At 52.4% G+C, this 23,727-nt stretch overlaps 2 protein-coding genes across 3 annotated transcripts in view; both read right to left on the bottom strand.

Annotated features, from left to right (window-relative positions):
* The window catches only part of HIC2 (HIC ZBTB transcriptional repressor 2), a 31,367-nt gene extending 27,202 nt beyond the window's left edge, over nt 1-4,165 (bottom strand). For both annotated transcript variants that reach the window (XR_016514238.1, XM_090292389.1), the window contains exon 1: nt 4,076-4,165. The gene's annotated coding sequence lies outside the window, so the exon portion shown is untranslated. The remainder of the gene's footprint in view (nt 1-4,075) is intronic.
* A 12,346-nt stretch (nt 4,166-16,511) lies between these two features.
* Nucleotides 16,512-21,866, bottom strand: LOC149997155 (RIMS-binding protein 3B-like). The gene has a single exon (XM_090257626.1). It carries the CDS (start codon nt 21,812-21,814, stop codon nt 16,895-16,897), a length of 4,920 nt encoding a protein of 1,639 aa, XP_090113752.1. The 5' UTR covers nt 21,815-21,866; the 3' UTR covers nt 16,512-16,894.
* Nucleotides 21,867-23,727: the final 1,861 nt, after the last annotated feature.

Raw genomic sequence — 23,727 nt, 5'->3', positions numbered from 1 at the left:
AACCCCAAGGTAACACTTCCCCCTCCCCTCCATCCACATGGGCCATTACCATGAAAAACATGAAAAATGAAGAGTCAGAAGAAGGGGCTCTGAACTCCTTCCCAACTGTCCCAGGCAATTTCTTAAGTGTCACTCTGCTCAGTCAAGGTCCCCAAGCTCTGGACCTTTCCTCCTGGACTGTGGTGAAGCCTGGAGTCAGCTCCTGGCTTTCTCTCCCTGATCAAACTTACTGGGGGCCCACACACAACCCACCCCCACACGCTTTTCTCGCTTTGTCACTCCCAGCTCAAACTGGGCTCCAGGTTGAGCCTGCAGTCCCTCTCAGAGCCCTCCCCCAGCACAGGTCCCTAACCCTTAGGGCAAGGCCCCTCCCAGAAGGAAGCACAGCCTGGTGGTGCCAGGCAGAGTCAAACTGGCCTGGCTACTTTACAAGTCCCTAACCAAGCCCCTAACTGGGAGACCAGATCACAGCCAAACCCCTAACCCGGAGACAGGACCATTGCCTTGGGGAGGGCGCTCTCTGTCCTGCCCATCCCTGCTGGGATCTCAGACCTCTCCAGATCCCACACCACATGGGCCCTCACAGGCTCTGGAGTCAAAGTCATTTACCCTCCAGCCCCAACCTGACCAGTTGCTTCCTTGCAGCTTCAGCAAGTTACTTAACCTGAGTCTCATTTACCCCTCTGTAAGAGGATATTGGGCAATCCAGGTGGGAGCCGACCACTTGTTGGCAGGTCTGTGAGCACCATAGGGCAGAGACCGGCATGACTGCATGATTCTAGCCATGGGGTCTGGGCCCTGCACTTGTTCTCAGAAAAATCTGTTGAATGACTAAAAAGCTTGTGAAAGAGCCTCACAGGCGCCTGGCACACAGTGGGTGTCCCTGTGCTCGCTTGTAACAGCATCTGCAGGGTCAGGCCCTGTCACTGTCTCCCCACCCACAATCCACACTGCCACTGCCACTGCCTTACTCTGACTGAATGCACTCCCCATCAAAACCCCTCTCCGAGAGCCAGCCTAAGCTCAGCGTGTTGTCCCTGGCTCTACTCCAGCCCAGAGCCGGCCCCGCCCTCCATGCCTCACAGCCACTATCCCTGTGGTGCCCTCTGAGTTCCATTTGTCAATGTGCCAGTCCTTATCGCCCCATCTTACAAATCATTTGTTTGCTTGTCTGTCGTCGCCACGCTGAGCTCTGGAGGGCAGTGATAGGTAAATGTAAACTCAAGTTCTGTTTCCATTTCAGAAACAGGGACACTAAGACTCAGAGTGTTAATCACTGTCCAAGGTCACAGGGAGAATAAATGGCAAAACCAGTGTCACCCTCCAGACTTTCTGACTAAGTCCACTTCCCCTCCCACTGCCCACTAAAAGTCTCTCCTCACCCAGGCTCCAAGATTTGTTGTCAGGTGAAAGCTGTCTTCCAGGCAGCAGGAGCAGCCAGAAAGAAGAGCCCCCACTCTTCAGGTGATCACTTTGGGGGGGCAGTGGCCCTCAGACCCAGTGGGCAAGGCAGGCAAGCAAGCTACGGGGTGGGGCTGACTGCTAGAGGCCAACAGGCCAAGCAAAAGGGCAGAGCCACAGGTCCCCTGGGTAAACTGAACTTTATTCCTTCCTCGCTTCTCTGACTCTCCAGCCAGCCCTTCTCCAAGGGCTAGCTGCTGATTAAAAGGCACCAAACCCACCCCCAGATCTGACCCTGGCAGACAATAAAGATTCTGGTAAGGCAGCAGGCCTGTCAGCTCAATAATGCAAAACCCTGTTGCTCCGAGTCCACAACAGCTGACTTCAAGTGGATCGGAGGTTGTGCTTATTAAGAAAATGAGAAATCTGATCTATGGAAAGAAAACACTACGTGAGGATTAATCCAGGACTGAAACTTGTGGAGAAGGCTGGGCTGCTGGCCAAGATCGGGGACCAAAGACAGGATCATACCTACCTGTGCCCTGAGCAGGTACCAAGCAGCAGGAGAGGACACATCACCTCTGCCCGACCTGTGCCGCCTCCTTTTATTTCCAGCAATCGCAGTGATCATTTCGGTTTTGCTTTAATTAAAGACCTGGCTCCCTCAGGCTGCTTCTTCCTCTACACAGAGCCAGCAACCAGAGGGACATTTTTCTTTTCAGGAATCGCTTGTAAAAGTTGAGTGACTAATCTACAAGTCCCAACAACTGGCAGGAAAACACTGCAGGGATAAATTCTGGGCATGCACCAGTGCTCTAGTCAAACAGCCAGAGAAGTTGGGCAACAGGCACTCAGTAATACCCCAAAACAGGCTTGCAGGAAGCCAGGAGCCAAAGAAAAGCAGACCAACCTGGGAGCTCTAACTCCCAAGACGGGGAGGCAGGTGAGGAGCCTCCTCCTAGTCTTCCAAGTCTACGTCCTGCCCATGGTACATAAGACGTTTTCATAATACAGCCAATTGCACAGGACCAAAGGTTCTCTCAAAGGCACAGTGACCTCCTGTGGGGCCGAAGGACTCCGTTCAGCTCTCAAGTATCATCCTCCCATCCACCCCCCACCCTCACTCCCACCCCAAGCGAACAGCCCGCTAGACCAGCAATCTCACCACACAGCTTTGTCTCTAGAGGCCCGCCTGAGGCCGCCCATCTGCTTTTTTTCAGACCACTCCAACAACCCTGCTCTGCTGAGAGTACACTCACTCCTTGAGCCAGAGCTACAGACCGACCACATGGCCTGTACTCCTGAAAATGTCTGCTGAAAGGCCCACGGAGTCCAGACGCTGGCATCTGGGAATGGAGAGGAAGAAGTAAAGCCAGAAGCCTGGAAGCAATAAATGCTAGCTCCAGAAAGGTGCTGAGTTTGGGTTTGGGTGACACAACTCCATCCCTCCATCCAGGGGCCCCTGGAGAACAGCCCCCAAGATCGGCCTAGAGGTTCTGAAGGCCCCTCCACTACCTGCTAGCTCCTCCCTCCCCTCAGTACAAGAGGCACAGCAATCCCCACATCAGTCAACAACCCCCTGCCACACGATTCTTATGGGCAAGACACTGCCCCTCCCCCCACCACGTATGTCAGAGGGGTGGCCTCCCTGGGTTACACCCCTCCTGCTGTTGTGGGGAGTGGGCCGGGAACCTAGCTTTCCAGATGTGCTTGGCAACTCCTACTAGAAGACACTGGGATGGAGGGGATAAGGAGAAGGCCTGGATAAATAACTTCAAAACCGTTCCAGCCTATTCGGATCAGCACTGGGTCCCCTTCCCCAGGCAGTCCCACGCTGTTCTGGGTGGGGCCGCTGAGAGCATTATCAGGCCTGGTTCCCTCCTCTCCATAAGTCACTGCCTCCCCCCCAGGGAGAGGCATCCCCCACATCCACCCCCCCACCAGCTAGGCCTATGTGAATATGAACAATCTTGGTAGATAAACAGAGAGTGACAACCTGGGGCCCTTCAGTCCCTCCCTCTGCCAGCCGGCCCCCTCCCCCAAGCCCATCTCTCTTCCTGCCAAGCGGCTGCCTACAGGAGAGATCTGGGGGCAGGGCAGCGAGCCTACCAGCCACAAGACCTGGCGTTCTGGGAGTCGCCCCTCCAGGCCTGCCCGTCTTGCCAGTCTTTCTGTGGGAGGGGGCAAAAGAAGCGCACCGCAGACCATGCAGGGCCACAGTTCTGGAAATAGCAAAGTCCCCCAGTGAGGGGCGGCCGCGGGCGCAGGGCCCTTTTGCATAATGGGAGCCCGCCCGCCTGTCAGGCAGCGCAGCTCGCCCGACGCTGTTCGGATTAGATTGCTAATGAAAAGGCACAAAGAGCCGGCGCCCGCTCGCCTGCCGACCCCCGCTCCGCAGACCCGCGTCCCGACCTGGCGCGGCCCCGGGGGCTTTGTGCCTAGGGTCCCCAGCTGCCTGCACCCGGGCGGGCACCAGGGCCACAAAGCCCCAATAAGCTGGGGCCAGCTCCAGGGTCCCGCGTGCGCCCCGCCCAGGCCCGGAGGACACTCGCGCCCCTCCCACGCGCGCAGCCCCACGTCGGCCGGGCGCGCGCCCGCCCACGCCCCTGTCCCCGGGGGCGCGCTCGCCCGCGGCCCCCGCCCGCGCCCCAAGCCACCCCTGACCGCCACTCACCTCATGTTCGTCGGCGGCGGTGTTCCGCCCGCCGGCCGGCCGGCCCTGCCTGCGGCTCCTCGTCCTCGGCGCCCGGCCCGCGCCGCCCCTTCCTCCCGCCGCCGGCCCGGCTCGGCTCCCCGCCCAGCGCGCCCGGAGCGCCGCTCACAGCCGCCCGCCCGGCGCCATCTTGGAAGCTTGTGACGTCGGTGCCGCCTGCTCACCCCTGACCCACAACTGAATGGGCGAGCAACGGGGCGGGGCGGACCCTGGCCCTGGGGCGGGGCCTGAGGGGGCGGGACCGGCGGGCGAGCGGTCCGAACACTGGGCGGGGCAGACTATCGCTGGACCGCGCCGTGGGGGAGGGGCGCCCGAGGGGCGCTCAGGACCCCGACCTTGGTCGCCTGTCTGGATCTGGACCCCAGATGCAGGGGCTGGACCGCTACCTCGCCCCGGAAACTCCCGGACCGCACGCCCCAGAGTAAGGGACTCTGGCCCCCCACAGGCCCAGGCCCAGCCCCCTACACTCAGAGCTGACCCCCTTTGAGCCTCATCCTGACCTCTCAGAGCTCCCCGTGAAGGACCCCTAACGCCCTGCGCCCCACCTTCAGGACACCTTCTCACCCCCGCTAAGTACCTCCCTCCGAGACCCCTCCTTCAAAAGCGCAGCTCCCGGAGAGTGAAAGCTGCGTGGTCTGGGCTTCTGGGGAGACAGGGGCTGTTTGAGTCCCGAGGAGAGGGCAGCCACATACCCCTGACCCCGGCGCTCCCTCAGGACCCGGTGCCCGCAGTCCTGCAGGTTGGTCCTACCTGCTCAGAGGGCGCGGAGGGCGCGATCACGCTGTATTCAGCCAGCCCCTTCCGGTGACCGCAGCCCCTCCAAGGCCCCTGGGGTCAAGCGACGCGCCTAAGCTGGCCCGCCCGGACCCAGACTTGAGGCGGTCATTCAGATGGCCTGCGAAGGGGCTGGAGCTGGCCTTCAGCCGCGGCCACTTTTCTAATGGACCTCTGTCTACTCAAGCACGAAACAAAGGAACACACCACGGTCAAAGTCTGAGAGGAACCCATGTAGATTTGCCATGTAGAGAAATGATGCCCTAGCACTAGTCAGCATTGAAAACCAATTCAGTAACCCCCTCAGAAGGCTGATTATGTGACTTCTCTTTCCAAACTAATGTATAGTATAATCCTAGCAAAATAAGTTCACCTGGAAGAATAAATGGCCAAAAACAGCTTTGGGAACAAAAAAGGAATGAGGCTGGACTTGCCACAATAGATAATAAAACAAATTATAAAGCCACTGCAGTCAATTCAGTACTGCGCAGACCAAGAAACAGAATAGAAAACCTAGGAACAGATCCTAGACATAATAAGTGAAAAAGGAAATAGCCAACATCCATGAAAAAGGAGATATCAAATATCTGTGGAGGGAAAAAGGAATATTCCACAAGTAGAGCTTGGTAGAGAACTCACTATTTGGAAAAACTACTGAAAACATGTCAATGCTCTACTAACGAAAGACATGCAAATTAAAACTACGAAATGCCAGTTTTGGGGTTTTTACCAAGTTAGAAATTAGTTTCAAGTGATAACCTTTAAACTCAGGCAGGAGTCTTATGGGTAATCACTCTTTCATACTTTTGGAAGCATATAATTTGCTTCAAAATTCCTGAACATTAATTTAGCAGTATGAGCCAAAAATAAAATCTTTTAAAATGCTCATACTCCCTTGGACCAGTAGTAATTCATCTTTCAGGATTCCATTCTAAAGACATTAACCACATTTGCAGACTATGTGCTGGATTATCTGTTTAACCAGATTATAAACTTGGAACTCCAGTGCCAAAAGCACACCTGATACTTAATAGGCATTCAATAGTCATTTGTTTCATTTATATTTGAAAATTAATGCATAATAATTTTTTTCCAAGTGTAGTTCACAATAATGGGAAAAAATCAGGCCCCGGCCAGGTAGTTCAGTTGGTTAGAGCCAAGGTTGTGCGTTCAGTCCCCAGTCAGGGCACATACAAGAATCAACCAAATAAATGCATAAATAAGTGGAACAACAAAAATCAGTGTTTCTCTCTCTCTCTCTTCCTCTTTCTCTCTGAAAAAAGAAAATCAATATAATAATGAAAAGATCATACAGAAAGTAAAAGTCTGAGAATAGGAAGGGGATTGGTTAAATAGTCCACGTGATGAACTGTTATGCAGCCACTACAAATGGTGTTTATAAGGATGTTTTCTGATCTGGAAATATAATATAGCAAAATATAAAATTGTATGTAACGAATACATGCAACATATTGATCTTTGGGGAAGCAAATGAAAATACATCAAAATATTTAGAGAGGTTCTCTCTAGGAGTAGGGATAATTTTTACACATGTATATTTTAGTGTGTTTTACTACAAAAGTAACATTTTTAAATTAAATTTATTGAGATAACATTTGTAATAACATATAATTTCAGGTGTACATTGTAATTTGACATTTGTATACTTTATTGCATGCTCACCACCTGAAGTCTAGTTTCTTTCTATTTCCATATATTTGACTCCCTTTACCCACTTTGTAACCCCCAAAAGTAATACATATTTCTAATTAGAACAATTCTGCCAATATGAAATAATTTCACATAAGTTACTGATTCTCCTCCCATCTGAAGTAACGTGAACAGTTTGACCTGTATCTTCACTTCCTTCTCTGACATCAACGTGTGTCTGTTCACGTTACAAAAAAAAAAGATTTTACTGTTTTGAAACTCTACAATATACTAGGCAAACTGTAAGTCACTATAGAATTTACACTAGATTTGCTCTTTGTCACCTAAGAACCTATCACAAACATCTTTCTAGTTTGAGTTTATAATTCATTCTTTTTAATAACTGACAGATCCCAGAGTATGAGGGTTCCATACTCTCCTTAGTTATGGATATTCAGGTTATTAAAATTATTTTTAAGTCCTTGGATATATATCTTTATATACTCCTGGCTTTACATGCACAGAATAGTTTACTAGAAGTAAAATCTATGGGTTGGATAATATATGGGCATTTTTAGTTTTAATATTTTATTTATTTATTTTTAGAGAGAAGAGAAGGGAGGGAGAAAGAGAGGGAGAGAAATATCGATGTGCAAAAGAAACATCAATTGAACCTGCAACCCAGGCATGTGCCATGACCAGGAATCAAACCAGTGACCTTTTGCTTTGCAGTATGACGCCCAACAAAATGAGCCACCCCAGTCAGGTGCATTTTCAGTTTTAATAGATCCTGCCAGGTATGCCTCCCCAAGAATGTGTAGCAATTCACATGCTTCGGATGAGTTTTTATTTTTCCTTTTTCTTTAACTTTCCCAAACCTTCCACATTTTACATATTTAGTACATATTCCTTTTAAATTCAAGGGGAAAGCCCAAGAGGTAAGAAAAGATATCTAAAGCTCAGTGAGCTAGACTCTCAACAACTTTCCTGGTTCCTGGCCAGCCTTGCATGATCTCCCTGCCTTTAGTGCTCTTCCCCAAGCCCATTTCCCAAGAAGCACTTGATAAAAGCCAAGCGTGTTTACTCCCCTGTTTCTAGTGCAATTTTACATACGTACGTAAACTTCAGAAGTTGGGAGAAGTTCTTGATATATAATATTAAGTGAAAATAGCAGATTTCAAAATTTTGTCCTCACTGACAGCAACTCTATAAAACTATATTTGGGTGGAAGGTAATATAAAAATATAAAACCTACACAGCATCAGGGATAGGAGAACCAAGGAGAACTGAGTTTATCTTCCGTCCCAACTCTAGGATTATCTGTGTGTATCATATGAGACCTAGCCTCTCTGATTATCTTTCCTTTGTCAATCATTTAGAAATAATAATGGCACCTGCCCCTGGGGTTCCTTGGAGGATTGAATGATATGAGGCTAGGCAGGTAGAGTTTGAATGAGATCAGGCTTTGGCAAGGGCTGGGTAAAGTAACTGTGATTATTATGTCCTGGAGGATCAATCTAGTATGGACAATAGAGCTGATGTGTTACAAAAAAAGAAGTAAACAAATATATAAAAATATCCCAAAACATTAAATCACAGCTTTTTAACATGGTAGCCAGATTTAATATATAAAAAATACAGGATGCCTAGTTCAATTTAAATTTCAGATAAACAACCTATATAATATTTAAGTATCGTATCGTATCGGCAGCCGTCCGTCTCGAGAGACGATGGTGTATCTTCTCAAGAGTCTATCTGCACCGCCGAGAATGGCTGTGCAGTCCGACTCGGGAGTGACACGGTATCTGTCTCCCGTGTTGAATCGACATCTTGCGATGACGCTGGAGTGTCCTCTCCAGTGAATATTTAAGTATGTCCCATATAATACCACATCTCACTGCCCCCCATTCCAAGCTCAAGCCACATTGGCAAACCCTCTGTCTTTGTACGTACCATAATTTCTCCCCTCACCTCTAGGCGTTCATGCCCAGGATTCCTCCTACCTGGGTCACTCCTCCTTCTTTCAGCTTCTGCCTGGTGAACTCCTACTCAGCTCAGACATCTACTTTAGGAAGTCTCCCCTGATCCCAAGCTACTCACCCTGATACAGTAATGATGCTGCTTCTGGGAAGTTGCCATGAGAGGAAAGACTTTGTCTTACTCATTCTTGTAGACTCAGTATCCAACTCATGCCTGACATTAAATAGGTGCTCAATTAAGAATCAAACAAACAAATGAATTTCCTCCTAATCTCTGCTTGCCTCCTGCCACAATGCACCACCTGCTGCTTCCCAAGCCATGTAAGGGTTCATTCAATCCTTGTTATAGACAATGCAGTCTGAGTGGTACACACAAGAAACAGAGAGGCAGTACAGAAACTTGGTGTTCAGGCCACTCACGTGGACAGCCAAATCTGTCTTGCAAAAGCAACACCACCACCCAAATGCTGGTTGCTAATATTGTCTCCCAACATTGAGTCCTCACTGTACATGTGGGCAAAGTACTTTACACAAAAGTGCTTGCTGTCCCTCATCACCACCTATGAGAGAGGTGCTGTTGCTACCCCATTTTATAGATGAGAAAACTGAGACTCAGAGAAATTAATGCCCAAGGTCACACAGTTAAGCTCCAACCTGGGCTCCTCTGACAGACAACCTCTTAAAACAGCACATGATCTGAAGAAAAGACTCCCAACATGCGCATTCCCTGGAGTGAAGGCTGTGCCTTGTAATGAGGCCCCCTACCTTGGCACCCACCTTATCTGGCACCCACCTTCCCTGTCTTTGCCATACCACAGCCGCAGGCAGAGCCAAGCACCCTGAGCCCAAGAGAGGATGCATACTCTATTGTCATTCAGTCAACGGTTGCTGATACTTGAAGATGAAGAAGGGAGCACCAGGCTAGTAAATAGCACAACAGGGGTCTCTGGCCCCTGGAAGACCACTGTCAAGGGGAGAGATGAGAAAATATTCACAGTAGGGCTGGAGCTGGCCAGGGAGAGGTGCAGGCTAGTTTGTGGGTCATAACGGGGCAACTGACAGCCCTGGTGTGTGGGGCCAAAGTGGGGGCTTTGCCTACGCTGTGCTTTCTGCTTGGCATGCCATCCTTCAGCCTCAGCTCTCGTGTTACTCCTGGAGAGGTTTTCTTCGACTGCTCTTTCTAGAACAGCCACCCTTCACTCTCCGCCATAGCTCCCTAGTCCCCCAGTCCTTGCACCATTCTATTGATGTACAGGTATATGCTTCCTTGCTCACTGTCTCACCCTCACTAGAACATGAGTTCTGTGAGAGCCAGGATCATCCACTGTTCACTGCTGCAGCCAGTGTCTGGGACCAGGCCGGGCACCTACGGGGTCAACAGGGCCAGGCAAGGGAGCAGCATGTATAAGTAAGTTCCTGAAGGGAGTGAGGGCTTTTGAGGCACCCAGAGGAAACTGACAGGGCAGGTGCAATTCACGTGGGACCATGGGATGTGACGAGACCCAAGGGGATGGGGGGGAGCACTGTCAGTCCAGGAGGCCAGCACTGGGGCCATGTGGAGGAGCCAGTAACCCCAGGAAAGGTCTCAGGTAACCTGGTTGAAGGTGGAAGCACTGTCACCAGGCAGACAGGTGAAGAGGGTGAATGGGGTTACTGTTAACTCAGCCAAGACATTCTGTTAAGTGGAAGAAGCAAGATGCAGGACATTATGTATGATGGAATTCATTCATGGTGTTTAGAAATTAGATATCTATTTCCATTCCTATGTCTGCTTATATATCCCTATAAAAAGCTGGGACCAGAAGAGGGGCCATGGAAAAGAGGTGAGGAAGGACTTTTCACACTTAACTACTCTTATTGTTAGGGTCATTACATCTTTGTATTGCTTTCATTATTTTTTAGAAAAACAATAATAAAATAAAGAAAAAAGGCCCTGGCCAGGTTGGTTAGAGCATCATTGCGATGTACCAAGGTTGTGGGTTCAATGCCCAGTCAGGGCGCTCTCTCCCTCTCTCTCTCTCTTTCTCAAAATCAATAAATTAAATAAAAACAAAAAACAACAAAAACTTAGTGAAGCCTCCCTTTCTTGGGAAGCTTTGCCTGCTCCCTACACACCTGAAAACTCCTGAGGCCCTAGGCTTTCTGCTCCTGATCAACCCTTCACTCACCCTTGGGCTTCCTGGTTACCTTCACCGTTAGACTGGCAGAGTCTGTCCTAGAATCTGTCTGCAGGACACTGTCTCCGCCCCTACGCCTGAACAGCACCTCACCCAGGTAAATGGATGGATGAAGGGGGTGCCCAGCAGTGGCTCGGAGATGGGCAGGGTAGAGAGGATAGGTGGTGGGCCTGTGTTTCTGGGGAAAGCCATGGAGAGGCCCCTTGATCTAAATCCTGGCTGTGCGATTGACCAGCCAGATACCCCAGAACTGCCCTCCGTCAGCCTTAATTTTCCCATCGCAGAATGGGGCTGATAGCCACATCTGCAGACCCTTCCTCATTTCCATTTGGGGGACAGGGTCCTGGGGCACGGAGAAACTCTGGGGGCTCTGCTCTTGCAGTCAGAGGGTGGGAGTGACCCCTGTGCAGCCTTGTATTTTCCAAATTCCAGTGTTCCAGTTTTCTTCCTGGAGCCGCCCCCCATCACCAGGGCCCACTGGGGCTTCTTGTGTCAGTCGGGGAGAGTGCCAGGTCCCACATGGCCAGGACACCAGGAAGCCCTAAGGCTGAGACAGAAGCCTCTGGCCACAGTCACAAGGGAGGCTGAGCACAACGGCCCTTATCTTGCCTGACCTTGTGGAGGATGACCACTCCCTTCTAGAAAATGTGACCCCCCCTGTCCTTTCTGAGGCTCCTTTCTCCTTAAATCCCCATGGTTCTGGGGTTGGGCTTCAGCACCCAATTTAACCCCCTGGTCCATCACCCTGGAGTCCTTTCACGGGGCCACCTTTCAGATGCCTCCCCTGGAGACCCTGACCCCAGACGCATCTCTGACTCAGCAGGTCTAAGCCTTCCCCCGCTGACCCCTCCACCCAGTGAAGCTCCACAGAGCACCCTGTTGCCCAAGTCCTAACTACTGGCCACTCCCAAATTTCCCGCCCTCCCCCTACCAGCTCTCCCAATTTGAATTCCTGACTCTCCCTCCTTAGGCCCAGGCCCTGCCTCCAGGCTAGGGCAGGAATCCTTTAGATAAAGGGAAGCAGCAAAGGGACACACCTGGGTTCCAACCCAGCTCTGCCAGGAGCTTGGCTAAAAGACCTTGAATGACCTCCTTTTTTTAAGCCTGAGTTTCTCTATCTGTACAAGGGGGAAATAGTTACACCATCTGGGCTGGGCTGCCCTAGGCAGTACGTGAGCTAAAGCACATGCTGAGGGCTTGCAAAGGTCAGTTCTCAGTGGGAAATGCAGCCACCTAGAGACTCAGGCCAACCCTTTCTTGGGGGTCTTGGTCACAAACCAGTTAGTGTCTTTCCTAAGTTAGGAACAAATGTGCTGGGCACAAACCCCAATGCCAGCTCCACACCTGGTCCACACCAAGTCCAGATGCCTACATTGAAGGTACAATGTGAAGTAAGACCCAGCCTGTTGGGGGAGGCAATGGAATAAATGAGTAATTCCAGGGCACAAGGGTTATGCCTGGGGCTTGTCCATGCACATGGGAGGGGCAGCTAAATCCAGTGAGGGCGGATCGGAATGGGGAAGACTGCCCACGACAGGAGGGCACTTCTATTTATTGATTTCTTTTGTTTTGTTCTAAGATTTTATTTATTTTTAGAGGGGGGAAAGGGATGGAGAGAGAGAGAGAAACATTGATGAGTGAAACACCGATCAGTTGCCTCTTGCATGCCCCCGGCTGGGGACCTGGCCCGCAACCTAGACATGTGCCCTGACTGGGAATCCAACCTAAGACCTTTCGGTTTGCAAGCAGGCACTCAGTCCACTGAACCACACCAACCAGGGCTATTGATTTTTTTTTTTCTTTCTTTTTTTAGGGAAGAGAGAGACAGAGACAGAGAGAAGAAAACATCTATTTGTTGTCCCATTTATTTATGCATTCATTGGTTCCTCCTGATTGGAGATGGAACCCACAACTTTGGCTGGCACATTGGGATCACACTCTAACCAACTGAGCCACACAGCCAAGGCCAACAGGAGCGTACTTTTGAAGGACACCTTAGAGTGAGCTGGCTGAAGGAGCAGGGTAGCCAAAGGCCAGTTTTCAGGAAAAAGACATTGAGGCTGAGAGTCAAGGAACTGCCTGAGATTGCCCAACTAGGAAGTGGGTGGTCCAGAATTCAGATCCAGCCCCAACCCCACTCAGGCTGAGCAGAAGGGGCCAAGCCTCTAAAATGGCGACTTCAAGCCAAAGACCCTAACCAAGGAGCTGTGGCCAGTGGGGTCCCCCAAGCTGAGGTTAATGTCCTGGAGGTTCAGCCAGGTGGGCACAGCCTATCAGGTGGTCAGTTACTAAAGGATTTAAATGGAGTTATTCTGAGGGTCCAGGGCACAGCAGGGCACACACACCTATAGCCAGATATCAGAGGCCAAGAATTTTGAGAGAAGGATCTCCAAACATAGGACATTCCAGCCCTGAACAGACCCATTGCAGACCCCACCCACCGCCTAAGTCAGGGAAAAAGAGGACTGAGCCCAGAAGCTGGCTGGACCTGTGGGGCCACTGCGATGTTAGGGAAGCCACCATTGCCCCAGGAACCCTCTGTGCTCAGGTTCCTAGAGCTGGCTCCACCTGGCACTACGTTCGGTTTCACAAGCCAGGGGTGGCCCAAAGCTGTTTCTGGGTTCTTTGAAAGAGCATTCCCTAGGGGTTCCTGTGTGGGAGCTTCCCTAGAGTGCTCTGGGGAGAGGGGAGGGAAGAACGGAATGGGTGGGGCCTGAATCCTAGACTTTGCAGAGTCAAAGGGACATTGCCTGCTCACCCTGACACTGGGGTCAGGGCCTCAGTAGGTAGGTATGGGCCCAAGCTGCTCTGGTTCTGCCCAGGTACACAGTCACTGGAGAGCAACCCTCAATGTACCCAGGCTTCCCCCTAGTGGTAGTATGAGGAAGCTCTCAAGGACTTTGAAACCCTTCCAGAAGAGGGGGCCCTACCAGCTGATGGGCACCTGTCACCAATTCCTTTCTCTCTTCCTGTGCCTCTACTCCCCCAGTTTCCCAAATGTGCAATCACTCATTCTCATGCATCAGGGCCTTTGATTCTGCTATTCCCACTGCCTAGGATGCCCTCCTCCTCACCTGTTCCAGTGCCCATGGTCAGAATGAGCAAAGCCTTCCTCTGCTGCATAGGGGTCATGTCTTATTCTCTTCCAGGGGATGGAGCAGCCTATGAATGATGTGAATGTTGGGAGCACAGGCCAGTGTTTGGGCCTAGCACAGGGCCCATATACAGGGAAGAGTCAAAACCTGCTTCTTCCTTCACTCAGCACACATTTAGGGGCCTCCTCCTTGGTGGGGCTTACATTCTGATGAGGGCTTGGCTGTAGGGGTGGAACACAGACAATAGAAAAACCATTGGTAACATGTCAGGTGCAGATGAAGACTACGGAGAAAAATAAAGCAGGGTGGGGGCTGAACTGAGGTGTGGAGATGCCACTTTATAGCCTAGATATAGACTTTCCTGCAGCTATTGGGAAAAAGGAGAGTGATCTTGACCAATGGTCAGGGAAGGATGTAAAATTAAGTAAAAAATGATGGAATAATGTGGCTGGCCTAATTCCTGTTGGGCTGGACTTGTGGTTCTTATGGAATTAGTGATTGCATTTAATTTCGAAAGTGCATGGGTGAAAGTTTCTATTCTACTACTAACTAAACTGTTGTTGCTCTTCCAGCATGTGGGAATCATATTTGTGTCCACCCCTTAGCCCATAGGCACCAAGACCTCCAACCCAGTGTCCAGGAGGGGCTTAGCCCCTCCTGTAGGAGCAGTTTTCTTATTGCTCATCACTTTCAGGTTTTATTCAGGGTTGTGAACTCAAAGGGAGATGAGAGTTTGAAAAACTGTGAAAGCTGAGGAGATACTTATACACCCATGTTCATAGGAGCACTATTCACAACAGCCAAAAAAGCAGAAGCAACCCAGGTGTCCACTGACAGGTGAATGGATAAACAAAATATGGTTCATCCATGCAATGGAATATTAGTCAGCCTTAAAAAGAAATGAAATTCTGATATGTGCTACACCTGGATGAAACTTGAGGACATTATGCTACGTGAAATAAGCCAGACATAAAAAGACAAATTTACTATATCCAGTCTAGTTACATGAGGTCTCTAGAGCAGTCAAATTCATAGACAGAAAATAGATTAGAAGTTATCAGGGGCTGAGGAGAGAGGGGAATGGGTTGTTGTTGTCGTTTAATGGGTATAGAGTTTCAATTTTGCAAGGTGAAAAGAGTTCTGGAGATTGCTTGCACAGCAATGTAAATTACTGAATTGTACGCAAAAATGGTTGAGATTGTAAATTTTGTGTTATGTGTATTTTATCACAATAAAAAAAAAATATTTGTGAGCTGGTCTGAGTTGCTTACCCAGGCTAACCACTGAGCCTGCTTTTTCACTATAAAAATGGGTGGCTGGTAGCCCTGACTGGTGTGGCTCAGTTGATTGGGTGTTGTCCCGCAAAGTGAAAGGTCGTTGGTTTGATCCTTGGGCAGGGCATATGCCTGGGTTGTGGGTTTGGTCCTTCATCCAGGCATGTACACGAGGCAACTGATCAATGTTTCTCACATTAATGTTTCTCTCCTCTTTCTTCCTCCCTTCCCCTCTCTCTAAAAAATAATAATATTTAAAAAGAAAAAAAAATGAGTTGTTGTGAGCGTGGGAGGGGATGATCATGGCCCTCAGTGGATGGGGCAAAGGATTTCCTCCCTGAATCCAGCCTCGAAGCATTCTGTTCACGAGTGGCAAGTGCATGTATGCACACCACAGCTGCATTGGTTCTTGTGTTCTCTGAGGTTAAGGCAGCAGTAAGTGTGTCAGGTTGAGACAGCCCCTGGGCCTGCCCCTTCCCTGTACCCACCTTCAGCCTAGAAATAGCATGGTGGAACTCTCTGGACCCAATTCATCAACTCCCCAAAGTATCTGTCCGTGCCTCCAATCCTCCTGCCCGGGAAATGCTTCCAGTAATTTCCTCCTGCACTCGGGAAGGCAGTGCCCTTCCTTAGACAACATTGTCAGACTTAGGAAAACAAAGGGGCACCAGACAGAAGCAGCCCTGGCTGGTGTGGCTCTGTGGATTGAGTGCCAACCTGTGAATTGAAAGGCTGCTGGTTCAATTCCTGGTCAGGGTACATACCTGTGTTGTGGACCATGTCCCCAGTTGGGGAAGTGAGAAAGGCAACCGATCCATGTTTCTCTTGCACATTGATGTTTCTCTCCCTTTTTCTCCCTCCCTTCCCCTCTCTCTAAAAATAAATAAACAAAATCTTAAAAAAACAGAAGCAGAGAAGGATGAAGACCACCTCTCATCTATACTCTCCTGGAGGGGGAGCCCCAGCAGACCATGGGAGGAAGCACCTCTGGAACTGTGGGACCTGAGGGGACTCCCTGAGCCTCAGCAGCTCTTCTGCAAAATGAAGTAAATGTGGACATGCTCTTCCAGAGAGGTTCCTTGGGAAGCAGCTGGGAGACACTGTCTCACCCTCCACAAAGGGACACAAACCCCCTGGGCAGGGATGCCCCTGGGAAAGGCTGGCTGTGCTGAGCCTTGCAGGCCCTGCTTCTCAGCACTGGCTCATGGCTGGTCCCTTGGCGGCCCTGCCAGCAGATCCTGAGCTGTGCCCCCCTAAACATCAAGGGGGTGTCCCACTCCCCAGGCTAGGAAAACATGTTTGCAGCCCTTGTGGGTCCCCTGAACAAAACACAGGGAGGAGAAGCAGCTTGTGTTTCCCTTGGTTGTGCTTTCACTTGCAAAATACGCTTTTTCTTTTTTCTATCAACATTTTAATAAGGCGTTGAACATAAGATATAAAAAGAGCATTCTGGTCACTTTTTTTTTTTAAGAAGCAAACTTTTCTTGAGACTTTCATACATGGCAAGGAATGGATAATGTTACCCTCCTAAAGAAAAGCATAATGAGCATAGAAAGGCACTTCTCCAAGTACCTGTCGTATTTAATGACAACTCGGAACCAGCCTGTCACACTCTAGGGGATACTTGTCCTGTTTTCTTTTGGAAACAGCAGAGTTCAGACATAAGCTCTGCTGCTGTGCTCAGAGGCTAGGGGATGCTAAAGGATGGCCATTGGTTTCACACTGTAGTGCTCATGGAGGTGAGGAGGGGTGGTTGTGGAAGGGTCTACATGCTTGCTTCTCTGACAGGGAGTGGGTGGCCAGAGGTCACTACCCTCTTGGGTAGCCTTGCTCACTCTCCATGGAGGGACATTTGATCCAGCAGGTGGGCTGGGACAAGGCCTCTGTGGCCACCTGACTCCCCATAATAGAATCCCTTGTCATCCATTGGCCCATAGACTGTGACCAGGTCCCCAGCCTTCAGTGACAGCTGGCCCTTCAGCTGGGCCCCTGCTTTCCCATCCTTGGGGTCATAGTCCAGAGCTGCCATCATGGTCATTGGAGTCCACAGTGAGGGCCTCCTGGGGTTCCCTTGGGGCAGGGAGAAGGAGTCCTGGGGGCTGGTGAGCTCCCCAAATACATTTAGGTGGGCCACAGAGGGCAGGTGCCCTTGCACTGGCAAATGCCACCTCCTATCAGTCCTCTCCATGGTCATCTCCAGCTCAGTCACCAGGTGCCCAGGGATGTTGCCCACTTGACCATTGCATTCCCCACAGTAGAAGCTGTGGGTATCCCAAGAGCCCCACACTCTCAGCATCTGCCCTTTCTGGAAGGCCAGCTCCTCTTCTGCAGCCTTGGAGTTGGCAGGCATCACTAGGGGTTCATAGTCAATGAGCACCATGAAGACTCTTGCTGGAGTGTTCATGCTCGTCCTCAGCAATGGGGGGCCTCTACTGGACATCTTAATGGCTTTGCTGGATGGAGTCAGACAAAGCACAGAGCTGGGCTCATGGAGCTGGTTCTCTGTCTTGCCCCCCAGAGCCTGACCTCGCCCACTCTGGGTCCTAAGCTCCCTTCTCTGCTCTTGCCTCTCTGTGGCCCATGGACTAAAGCTCACTGCCTCCTCCTCCTGCAAAATGTCATGAAAGTCGGACACATATCCGTGACTGATGCCCATCTGGGGAGGGGTGAACACTTGGGCATCTTGCTTTTGCCTAAGGACCTTCTCAAGGGCAGGCTTTTCCTGAGATGCTTCTTTCCCAGGCCCACACTCGGGGGACAGATAGATGACTCCCAGGGCAGGGCTTTGACTGTTGCCCATGCATTGGTGGTGGTCTTCTTCCACTTCAGACTGGCCACTAAGCAGAGGTGGCTTGTGGTTCTGGAGACTCTTCTGAGAGATCAGGCCTTTTCTGCAGACCCCCCAGGCCTCTGCAAGCCCTTGGGTTTGGTTGCCAGACCCTGAACTTGGACATTCTCCTTCTGAACTCAGGTTGGGCACTGGGGAGCATCTCTTTGGGGGTCCTTCAGGGAATGCTTGTAGCAACTCAGCCAGGGGCTCCCCACAGCTTTTGGAGATGTGGGAACTGGCCTTGGCACTCAGTGGAGGACAGATGGGGAAAGTGACTCTGCAGGGGGAGGGGTCACCACAGGTGTAGATAAAGGGAGAGGACTCTGGCAATCTGTTACAGTTAAAACAGTCCTGAGGGATCTGAGCCGGTACTGAATCCAGTGACTCGCCACAAAGGGAAATGGTTCTCACCGAGACCTTCTGGCACATCAAGGGCAACTGGAGCTGGGACAATTCCAACAGGGTGCTCCCAGCAGTGGCATCCGTGATCTCTGCAACCTTGAGCCCATCAGCATACACAGCATAGCCAGTGACCTGGACTCCATTGGAGGACCCGGCTGAGTGGATAGTCACTGGGAGCCAGCTGACCACCAGGAAGCCTGGTGAGGTGTGATGCTCTACCAGCACATCCAGTGGAGGGTCAGGGGGTCCTGCCAAGGGCGTGTCAAAGGTGATAGTGGAAGATATGGTTTCCCAGTTCACCTGCAGTGAGTCCCACAGCAGTTGCACCTCCACACGCACCTGGTACCGTGTGCTGGGATGCAGGCCATGGAAGGTGTAACTGCTTACACCCGCTGGGGTCAGGGCATACTTATGGTCATTGAGGTACACCACGTGTGGGTGGCTGCTGCTGCTGTAGACCCAGGTGATCTCGGCCGATGTGGCTGCAATGTTCTGAAGGTGTAGTTGCTTGGGGGCCACACAGAGAACTCCTTTGGCCCCTAGAAGGGATTCGGATAAGTCCTGCTCCTCCACACTCTGCAGTGAGCCCAGCCAGCCGTCCTCTGTCTTGGCATCTGAGATCTCTATTGCCACTTCTATCTTGGAGCCCGCCCTCACCATCTGGCATGTCTCCCTGTCCACAGTCTGCTGAGCTTTCCCAGGCAATAAACTGTGACCAGTGTCTTCCTTTGAAGGTTTGCCCTGTCCAGCTGGGAGTCTAGTGGGGCCAAGGTCAGGGGATTCCCAGGGCAGGTAGCCAAGGATGTCACTGTCTGCAATCTGCTCCACCAGGTTGGAGGGCACCAGGCCCCGCTGGCCATCCTCTAGCTCCCCTTCATAGAAGCCATCCTCATCCATATCCCCAAAGATATATACATAATCCCCAGCCGTGAGGGGCAGCTCATTTTCAGGGTGCTCGTTGGGTCCCTCAAATGGGTTGTAGCTATACTGAACCAGGAAGATCTTGAACTTGGGGGTGTCAGGGGTCTCTGGGTCCTCCAGTTCCAGGGTCAAGGATACAGTGTCAGGATCCAGATTCTCCAACTCACTGGCTGTGCCCACGTCCAGAGTAAGGCAAGACGGCACAGTGGCCCACATGGATTCTACCTCAGAGGAGGAGTTTGACTCGGAGCTGGTTTTCTTGACCTGGGGCCTGGAGTACAGAATTTTGCTGTCTGGGACTCCGCCTGGCACTTGGGGATTGCTGGCTGGATCCCCAAGGGCAACTGGGCTCTCTAGCAGAGAGGCATATTTTTCCTCCTGGTTGTCTCTGCTGGGCTGTGGAGATGCTTGGTCTTCAGGCCCTGGCTGGAAATTGGTCCTTCTGCTATTCCTGCCTTGGGAATCTGGGGTTTGGGGGCCCTCCCCAGGTTCCTGGGTGTGGTGACAAGGCTGACACTGCAGCGCTTGCATCTCCTCCGGGACAGCCTGGAGATCACACAAGGCCTTCTGTAGGTCACGCTGCAGCTGTTGCTGCCTGTCCTGACCGTGTGTTGCTTTCTGCAGCAGCTGTTCTGCCTGCAAGCCAGTGGCGTCGCGCTCCTGGCACGCGCGACCCAGCTGCCAGCGAACGTTGTTATTCTCAGTTGCCACTTTTCGCGTCCCGTTGGCTTGGGCCTGCAGCCGCCCGTTCTCCCTGGCCAGCCAGGCGTTCTCACGTAGCGCGATCTGCAGCTGTGCCTCGACCTCCTCGCTGCGCCGTCGGGCAGCCACCGCCTGCGCGCTCAGCTCCTGGCACTTGCAGTGCTGCGCGCTCAGCTCGCGCTCCAGAGCCTGCACCTGGCACCGCACCTCCTCGCAGGTTACGCTCTGGCAGCCAGCCTCTGCCCGGGCGCAGTCGGTGGCCTGCTGCACCGTCAGCTGCTTCTGCAGGCGCAGCACCTCCCCCTGGGACTCACGCTGAAGCCCGTCCAAGTCGCTAACATTGAGCCACTGGGCGCTGGCCGTGCCCCCACTAGGGTGAGTGGCGATGCTGAGGCCCGAGGCGACTTGCGCCTGCAGCAAGTGACACTCCTGCTGCAGCTCTTCGATCTGCTTGTCCTTGGCCAGCAGCGCGCTTGCCTGCTTCGACAAGTCTTGGGCGCGCTGGCGGGCAAAGGCCTGGCACAGCTCCAGGCCTACCCGGCTATCCCCAAGGACAGGCGCACTCAAAGCCCGCAGGTTGGTTTCTTGCAACTTGCGGGCCCTGTCCTCTAGGCGCCGAGCCAAGCCGGTTAGCTCCGCGTGCTTCACCTTTAACCGCTTCACTTTCTCCTCCGCCCTGTCAGGAACGCCTGCGCGCCGCAATTGCATATTCTCTTCCTGCAGGCTGCAGCAGCGGCGCGCCAACACCTGCAACGCCTCGGACAATTCCGAGTTCTGCTTCACAAGCTCGAGGTAGTCCAGGCACGGCGGTGAGCGGGTCAGGGCCTCGCAGGGCTGGCTCCGGGAGTCTTCTTTTCGTTGATCGTTAGGTTCTTTGTGCTCCGATGATGGTAGTGGCAGCAGTGGCGGCGGGGGACTCGGGGAGCCCAGGATGAAAGTGTCTGGTGAGAAGAAGGTCCGTTCCTCGGATTCGGGGGCCTTGGAGCGACTCGGGGTGCTGTCGACCGAGCGGGAACTCGTTGGTGCCAAGGAATCGAGGGAGCTCGCGCGCGTGGGGAGCAGGATGTCAGGGGAGTTGGAGCACGCTGCAGGCACCAGGTTGAGGGAGCGGGAGCTGGAGTGCACGCGAACGCGGGCGCTCAGGCTGTCAAGGGATTCTACTTGACAAACGAACTTTGGCGGATAGAGAGAGTTGCCGGAAGTCTCGGGGTGCAGCTCTTTCGAAGAATGCCCAGTCTGGGTATCGGGGATACCGGACAAAACCGGGTGCCAGCGGAAGTGCTTCAGGATGTACTTAAGGAAGAGCTGGCGCTCCACGTCCAGCGCCGCCTGCAGGTGGCGGATGCGCGAAGCCTGCTCACCGTCGGTCTCCCAACGAAGTTGCGCCAGCACTTCCTGCAGGCGACAGCGACACTCCTCGGCGGCGGCTTCGGGCGCCCCCGCGCGGCCGCAGTAGCCACGATTCATCAGCTCTGTGGCCAGCTGGCGCTGCAGCTCCCGCGCCTGGCAAACAACGCCGTCGCGTTCGCGGTGCAGCAGCTGCTGCAGCTGCCGCATCTCGGCCTCCTTCCAACGCAGCAGCTGCCGGATCTCGGTCTCGCGCTCTTTCAGCACCTCCTCCTGCAGCTGCCGCAGCTCTCGACAGCGCTGCGCCTCCCACTTGGAGCGCAGATGGTCAACCAGTTGCTGACGCTCCTTCTCCGCTGCCTCCCGCAGCTGGCGTGCCTGGGCCGCGAAGTGCCGCCGCTCCGTCCGCCAGCGCGCTCGTTCCGCCTCCAGCTCGGCCCGCAGCTTTTCCAGCTCCCGCCTCTGCTCCTCCAGCACCACCGCGGTTGGGCCCAGCTTCTTGGGTGTCCTGCGGCTGCCACCCGAAGAGTTGGGCGAGTCTTTGGTCATGGTGGCTGCTGCTCGGCCAGTCAGCTGGCCGAGGCCTCTTCTCGCCAACGGCTGCCGCCCCAGCCGGCCAGCCGCCCCGCGCGCCCCTTCCGGCGCCCCTAAGGGGTCTCCGCGCGCTCCTTCCGTCTCTAGGTGTGTTCTCTCACCCCCTGTTACCGGTGCCTAGACCGGGGATGGGCTTTGAACACCCCTGCTCAACCTAGCCCATGTTCTTCCCAGGATTCCCCAGGGGTCTCTCTGGCTTCAGGCCTCTCCTTGCTCTTGGCACCATGTCACTTTGACTGGGCACTCTACCAGGCACTGTACAATCCTTTTCAGGTCAATGAGCTGGTAGAAAGTCAGGCTTTTCCTCTGGGCCTGGAGAAAGGGGCTTCGTATGCGTGTTAAAATCACAGATGGGGTGCGAGCAGACCCCGCCTGGCCCTGCCATAGGTTTAGGTGTCTGAAAACTGCAACAGAATATGCCCAACCTTTGGGGTGGGCGCTGGGCCCCCAGATAGGGTCGGGTGTATCTGGTGCCTGAATCCCAACTGTGCTTACTCTTCCAAGGCCCCCTGTGGTGTTAAGCACTTGCATACATTATCTCTTTAAATCTCCTATGGTAATTCTTGAGCCCATAGCCTGGGCATGGTGCTAGCTGAGACCAAAGTCCTGACCTGCAAAATTCTGCTTCCAGACTCCACCAGCACTCTGATTCTGTCCTCCCATATCAGGGTTGCAGATGTGAAGAACCTTCTCCAGTCTTGCTCAGAGGGGGAGCCACAATCTGCATCTACAGAAGGAGGGAGGGTCAAGTAGAACCCAGTTCTAGAGGAAGGGTGGGAAGTAAGAGGATGAGGTTGCCACGGAGACCCAGCCTGCCCTTTGGTCTAGCCCAGGAGTGCCTGGGCTGCCTACTTCTACAAAAGGTAAAGCCAGAGGCCACTATGGGTCCCCACACAACCTCCTTGGACACAGCAAGGCCAGAGAACTTTCCATGACTCTCCAAGGGTAGTGTGATCAGATGGTTAAGGCTGGAGGGCCTCTGGAGTCACTTCCATGTGCCACTTCCATGTCCCCATCTGTAAAATGAGCCAATAATGCAGTCCTCTTCTGGGCTGTGTGACCTCCCAGAGTTCCCTGACTTCTCTGAGCATCTGTTTCCTCTGACTGTGAGGTTTCAATGAGGTGAGAGCATACAGTGCTCAGGACAGAGCAAAGCTTTTCTCAGCAGCTCACTAGTTTTAATCCAAGTCCCTTTTTGGCAGCTAGAGAGCCGAGGACTGCAAGGCAGGGACTTGGCTGAGGCCGGGCAGGGCTGCCATGGTGGAAGCAGCACAGGTACTCTTTGTGCTCCCTGGACTCACTCTGGATGCCTCATGGCAGGTGCAAACCATCAAAGACCTGGGTTTCCATGTAGACTCTGCCACTTGTTGGCTGAATGACCATGGCTGATTATGTCACCTCTCCCAGCTTCCACATGATGAGTGTGTTGATAGCACCGGACTCTCTCAGCCGGGGGTATGCAGTAGGAGCAGCACCAAGTTCAGGTAAGTGCTCATCTTCCCACCCAGGGCTTGACCTGGACCCTCACAAGCTTCTTCCAGGAATCTGAGGAATACCCCTGGATCAAAGACCTCTGGGTCTTTGCATGTGTTGTTCCTGCTGCCTAGGATGCCCACCTTGCCTGATACAAAAATAACAACAATATCCATGGGAGATCAAGAACCTGCTAGGTGTCATGCTAAGTGCTTGCCATACATTATTTAAACCACCCAACTTATAGATTAGGAGTCTCAAGCCCCAGTGGATTTAGAGTTCTGCTCAAGATAATCCAGCTGATTAGTGGATCCCACACAACCCCTGTTTTTTTCCACTCACCTACTACTAACCTTGTCTTGTCCTTTGGCCTCAGCTTATCAGTTCTTCCTCCA

The sequence above is a fragment of the Furipterus horrens genome, unplaced genomic scaffold, assembly GCF_987537825.1.
Source record: "Furipterus horrens unplaced genomic scaffold, mFurHor1.1.pri manual_scaffold_11, whole genome shotgun sequence".
Taxonomy (NCBI): Eukaryota; Metazoa; Chordata; class Mammalia; order Chiroptera; family Furipteridae; genus Furipterus; species Furipterus horrens.
Note: the sequence above shows the minus strand (reverse complement) of the source record. Positions and strands in the feature narration are given on the sequence as shown.